Genomic DNA, 6,000 nt, shown 5'->3' with positions numbered 1-6,000 from the left:
TAACTAAAATAAACCCTCAAGCATGCTTCTGACCATGCCATCCACAAACCCATCTGACTACAGCTTGAGCATGACCACTTTATAGTGCCGGCTGCTTCCAGAAATGATAATTGCCTCCTGAGGTTTGACAGAGAGAAACAGAATAGTCGGGACCTGGATAAACTACACTAGTGACTGTGACTGTAGATGTCGGTAGCATCTTCTCACCTGTTTAAGACAGCCTCAACTATCCTTAAGATTTGAACACAATACAGCCAATACAATCTTGCCACTATCCTTTTGAATAGCCTTTAATTAATTGAGAGTGAAGTGAAAAATGCAGGTTACATTTTTAGTGTTATCATTGATATGCTGTAAGATCAACACCAAAACAGTGATGCATCTAACATTTATACATTTCCTAATTTTAGTTGTCAAAGAGCAAATCATGATCAGATATTTTTATTTACACAATAATTTCAAGCAACAGTAAATAATAAACACCCTCCTTTGAACACACACACACACACACACATACACACAAGCATGCACACATACACACACGCCACCACCTTTAAACAATGGATTTCCTCACACCAGTAAGTCTCATTTTTTCACATACACTGGTAGACTCAAAGTTATCAGTGGAGATCCTGGACCAGCCCTATTTTCTTTTAGAGTCACTTTAATTTTTACAACTTGAAGCCACATAACCAGCGTGGTCTGTACACTCGAAGGACACCCCAAATGATAAAAATGAATTCCACTTTCTTTGTGTGAGGAGATAAGTACACCTCTGAAGATGCATAGGATTACCTCTCAAAACAGTCAGAAATAAACAAAACCAAAATCTCAGATCTTCAAGCACAGTTTCTTAACAGCATGTGCTAATGTTAACATTGTATTAACTGAATGAAAAAATTCTTTCAGACTTCTCTACAGAGGTACTGGTTAGTTCAGATTCTTTTTTCAGCTGCTTGAAACGCACGGAGTTTTAAAGTTGCATGGTTAGTGCTACAGCCTGCCTTCCAGGTTAGCGGCCTGCCTAACCTCCGGAATGTCGGACGGAACTCACCCCCCGTGCCTTGCTCTCTGATTTATTTCTTGCTGTTAGTAAATGGAAACCATGACAAAGTTTACATTAGCAGACACATACACATGCCCTGGCCTATAAATATTCTACGATGGAAAATGGTACAATGACTCCATTCCTAGTGAAAAGGAGCGTAAAAGGAGAAGAGGGCGGGGGGACGTTATCAACAATGGCTCTTCTTACAGTGGAAAATCCAGACCAAACGGCAGAGATGGGCTTTTAGCTAACTGGACATTGTTAGCCGCTTCGCCAGGGCCTTCGAGTCGACTAAAAGCAGGCGGAGCAGAGCGCACCTCCTCCGGGCGAACCTGATAGGATCCAGTGGTACAGGCATCTTGTCTTGGAAGCTGGATGAAGATCGCCTGCCGCTTCCGTCTTAGGGAGGTGAGTGAGGAGGAACTTTAAAGTCAGAGCGGGAAGTAGTTCACACACAGTCCTGCCTGGGACACAGAACCGTCCCCAGGTCGGACCCCTCAAAGCGCCAGCTGCAGTTTGGTCATGTTTCTCTGGTGCATGTTGTGATGGCGGACTAGTTCATCTGACCGGGCAAACTTTTTCTGACAGCTAGGCCACCGACAGCTGAAGGGCTTTTCACCTGTTGACACAATTGCCAGTCAGAGACACTTGCAGCGGAGAGACTGGGCACAAGTTCAACTATCAAAGGCCCAAGTTAAATTATCCCAAGATACCCACTCTAGATCCCCTCTAGTTCTTTCCCTAGGCTAACAAACTGGGCTCACTTCATAGGCAGCCTTAAAGCGGCAGCACCTCTGGGCTCTTAAGGAGTAAAAAACTAAAAATTATAAAATATTATTAAGTCAGAGGACGGGGGAAATGGCAGGGAAGGAATGAGTCTCGTTAACAAAAGTTTCTGGGCAATTCACATGTAATCGAGGGGGTTTGTTTCAGCCTCTGCTGTTAGACCATTTCAGGAACTGTGTAACTGTTTTCCCCCTCCACTGTATCCCCAGGGAATTGAGCTTAACTGGGCTTCAGGGGCTCAGGATCATTACTCTGGATATTACGGATCCATTGCCATCCATGAACAGAGCTATGACTAACTTTAATATCTCTGTCTGTGTAGATATTCTGGATGGGCTGGGTATTTTAAAATAAATCACTGACACCAGTTTTCAGGATATTTGCATCTTTTACCTTAAAGCGTTACTCAGAGTAAAATCCCTATTCTAGTTGAGTCATAGTTTTAAGATTCTTAACAAGGTTGCCAAAAGACTGAGACTTCTCCATCTAAAGAGCTCTCAGAAGTTCGTCCCAAGCCTCTTTCTGGATAGGGAAGATAATTAGGGCCTTAATATATGCCCAGCCTTGTGTTGGGCATCATCTATATACATTATTTCGTGTATTCCTGGCAACATGTAAGGGCAGCATCAGCATCAGATGTGGACACCTGGTGAGGGCAGACCCAAGCAGGACTTAAATCCAGGTCTGTCTTTTCCAAAGCCCGTGCACTTTGCAGTATCCCGCCTCCCAGGCCTGGCCATAATGGAAAGAGAGCTGTGGCTTTATCCTAAGTAAAAGTGCCACAGGAGCCAAGGAGATCCACTAGGGAGATCTGTAACACTAGGGAGATCTTTCCAGGATGTCACTGGTCCCAGTTTACCTCTCCTATGAGAACCACTGTTTGGGACAAGCACCAAGAAATGTCCCAGGGGAGGCACTGCACCAGGGTCAGGACTGGGGGCTGGTCAAATATCGGGAAAACAGTCTGCCAGTGACACAGGTCATTTTGCGCATCTGCAGATATGCACAGGGTTCGGTGGATGGAGGCGGGGAGAAGGGCAGAAGGGGTGGGTACAAGGGATGATGAGTTTCTCACCAAATGATGAGCCCAGGACTAGGGAAAAGCAGCAATACCAAAGGCACCTGCGTAGGGCAAATGACATGCCCATCACAACTCCGGGGCACTGGTGCCTTGACTCTGTAAATGCAGCCTGTTTGGGCTGAGAATCTGGGACTGCGTGAGGGCTCATGAGCTCACATTTTCCTTCACCTCCCACTCACTGTTCCTGTGCTCTTCCTGATCTAGCTCCTGCCCCTCCCCCCAACCTCCAGCCACGCTGTCAAAGGTTATCTCCTGATACACACATCCCAACCCTTTCTCTTGTTGGTCAGTCACTCTCCTCAGTCTCTCAAGGGCATTCTGCTTTGCTGACTTTGGCTCCCTTCCTCATTCTTATACTCTCTGGGCTGCGAGATGAACCCATGCTCTTTCTCCAACAAAGAGAGATACGGTGGGGCTGGGAGCAGGCCGAACTGGGTTTGCTACTTACTAGCTTTGGGACTATAAACAAGTCATTTCATGACTATGCGCCTCAGTCTCCTTATCTGGAAAATGGGAATAAAACATGCCTACCCTCCTCTTCTTACAAGGACATTGCAAAAATACTAACCCTAAGCCTTGGCCTTCCTTCCAAAGTTAGAAAATACATAACAAATATGGAGCTGTTTTCATTATGAATCACACCAGTCTTGTGGAAAAGCAAAAACTTTCAGCAGCCAGGGAATAGATGTCAATTCCCCCTCTATACTAGTATAAAGGAAATACTAGCCATACACTGATACGAGTCTGGATAAAACCATGAGTGCTCTTGGGACATTAAATTTTTAGCACAGCAAGGATTCACTATGAAAATAGTGTCATGAGATGTGAGCTCTTCAAAGAATAAATATCTGGCTTGGGAGAATTTCTGCTGTTTTTCTATAAAGTTGATTATCCTATCAAACTGAGCGATACAGTGTGATTTAACAGAAAATGGAGACCTACTTCACCTCTTCTTTTTGTTCTGGACACTCAGTAGTAAGTTCTTTTCACATCGCCCTCTTGCTCGTTGTTCCCACCCTATCTGTTCTGAAACAATGTTATTATTTAAAAACAGCCCTGCACTGTTCTACCTCAACTGAGTCTAAACCTGCTCAGAACTTCTAGGCTAGACTTTTCCAGTCACTCTTTCATCACAAACAACTTCATTCAACAGTATTTTTTAAAAAAATAATGAAAAATAAATGTGAAGAAAAGTTTACGCACTTGTTTTACCTGTATGAGTCCTGGTGTGGGTCTTCAGGTGGTCAGACCGGGAGAACTTTCGCTGACAAGTTTTACACTGGAATGGTTTCACACCTAAACGGACAGAGAAGGTCTAGCCGCAGCCCTAACAACGTGGGGGCATAATGAGGCCCACGAGACCTCCTCCTGGCGGCCTGGGGAGCCGGGCATTTCCAGCCACCTGTGATGTCTGTCTCACCCTCAGATTCCCCCAGCGACCCAGGCCTAGCACGAAACCACCTGATTCTGCCACAGTAATCCTTGAAGACCTGCTTCTGTTTTGGGAACAACTAGTCCTCAACCACAAACATCCAGCTTCTCACCAACTTCCCAGCTGTGTCCGAGACTGAAACAGTGAATCACAGGCTACAAACTGGGACTGTGCTCTCCACCGCCCTGTTCTTTACTGCTGCTCGGCGTGTCATCAGCAGATGGCTGGTGGGATCCCACTGTTCTGCGGTTTGCAAGAGAAATGTGGGATGCTTCCTTTTCTTTCTTTCTTTTCTTTTTTTTTTTTAAGAAAAGGAAAATCCCCAGATATTGGGTGGGGAGGAATTATTGGAAAAACTAAACAAATGGCTAACCCTCTCACATCCATATTCAACAACAAAGAGAATCACAAGAGCAGCTGCAACCCAGAACATAACTGCCAGCAAGCAGAAGTGAGCCTACAAACCTGTGTGTCTCCTTTGGTGTCTTTTGAGCTGGTCTGAACGAGAAAACCTTCGCTCACAGTCCTTGAAGTCACACTGGTATGGTTTCTCACCTTGGGGAAGACACACATTCCATTTGAAAATGACGCTGGAGATGGGGTTGTCATTAAAGGCAACTTCTCCTAAGGGGACTGAAGGGATCCAAATGCCTAAGGCACTGGGTGGACCTTGTTGGGGTAGTACGGCCAACGGCAATGTGAGGCTAAAGGCCCGCCTGCACACAAGCTGAGTGTAGAATGGGGAACTGGGCGATTGAGGATGGTCCCTAACCTGCGAGCTATAAACCCGTGAGTTATAGTGGACAGGAGCTCAGGTTCTGAAGTCTGACACTAGGGTCACATCCAGCCCTGACACTTAAAAGTTCTGGGTGAGGTGCTATTTTCTTATTGAGAAATGGGACCGATAATATGACAGCGTCGAAGGATTTATGAACATAGTAAACAAGACCATCACATAAAGGGCTTAGCACAGAGCACTACTCAAAAATAAATAAATAAATAATAAATAAATAAATAAATAATACTGGTAGAGAATCTTTAGATCAATAATAAACCAAAGAAGTCTTAACGCCTAAACTGAGTTGGAGGCAGAATTCTGGAATGGATACACCTTGGAGCTGGCCTCATGACGTAAGTGTTTTATGTGTTATGGCCTAAAGGTTTGGTGCTCTCCACTACTGACTTCTCATTCCTGAATCAAGCACAAACAGCCCCATGGTTGTGAGACACTCAAATCAAACCAGGAGCCAAAGTATTTAGAAAGTTTCTGGTATCCCTTTATCCGAGAGAACTCAGTAGTGGGATTACACAACTTTCTGCCTCAGAATGGAGAAGCCCCACCCATGTCCTCGCTAGGGAAAGTTCAGCCAAATACTGGGAACGAAGCCCCATGAGTGCACTGCACGACCTTGGGCCTTCCCACCTTCTTATGAGAATTCTGAGTCATCAATGTTCTGGGATGGGGAGCAAGCTACCCCAGGACCAGTGAGCCTTCCTGGTGCAGGGCAGTCCTTAGTTGCCTTTCAGGCCTCATAACTTCCTCTGTTCCCCCTGATTAGTCTGCATTCCTGCTGTACCAGAGCTCACCATTCCCCAAATATGCCTTGCACTTTGCTGACCCCAACCACATGTCCCTATCTCCACATTCCTACC

The 6,000-nt window shown here is 45.3% G+C and overlaps 1 protein-coding gene across 4 annotated transcripts in view; it reads right to left on the bottom strand.

Moving 5' to 3' along the window:
* Nucleotides 1-286: 286 nt before the first annotated feature.
* The window catches only part of WT1 (WT1 transcription factor), a 40,752-nt gene continuing 35,038 nt past the window's right edge, over nt 287-6,000 (bottom strand). For 2 of the 4 annotated variants that reach the window (XM_077772811.1, XM_077772813.1), the window contains 3 exons: nt 4,813-4,902; nt 4,119-4,211; nt 287-1,667 (listed from right to left, as the gene is read on the bottom strand). In XM_077772811.1, coding sequence (XP_077628937.1) covers nt 1,546-1,667; nt 4,119-4,211; nt 4,813-4,902 — 305 coding nt within the window. In that variant the 3' untranslated portion in view covers nt 287-1,545. The remainder of the gene's footprint in view (nt 1,668-4,118; nt 4,212-4,812; nt 4,903-6,000) is intronic. The other 2 variants (XM_077772812.1, XM_077772814.1) reach the window with 2 other exon arrangements.

This window comes from Crocuta crocuta, unplaced genomic scaffold, assembly GCF_008692635.1.
Source record: "Crocuta crocuta isolate KB4526 unplaced genomic scaffold, BGI_CrCroc_1.0 scaffold382, whole genome shotgun sequence".
NCBI lineage: Eukaryota > Metazoa > Chordata > Mammalia > Carnivora > Hyaenidae > Crocuta > Crocuta crocuta.
This window is presented reverse-complemented; position numbering and strand designations above follow the sequence as displayed.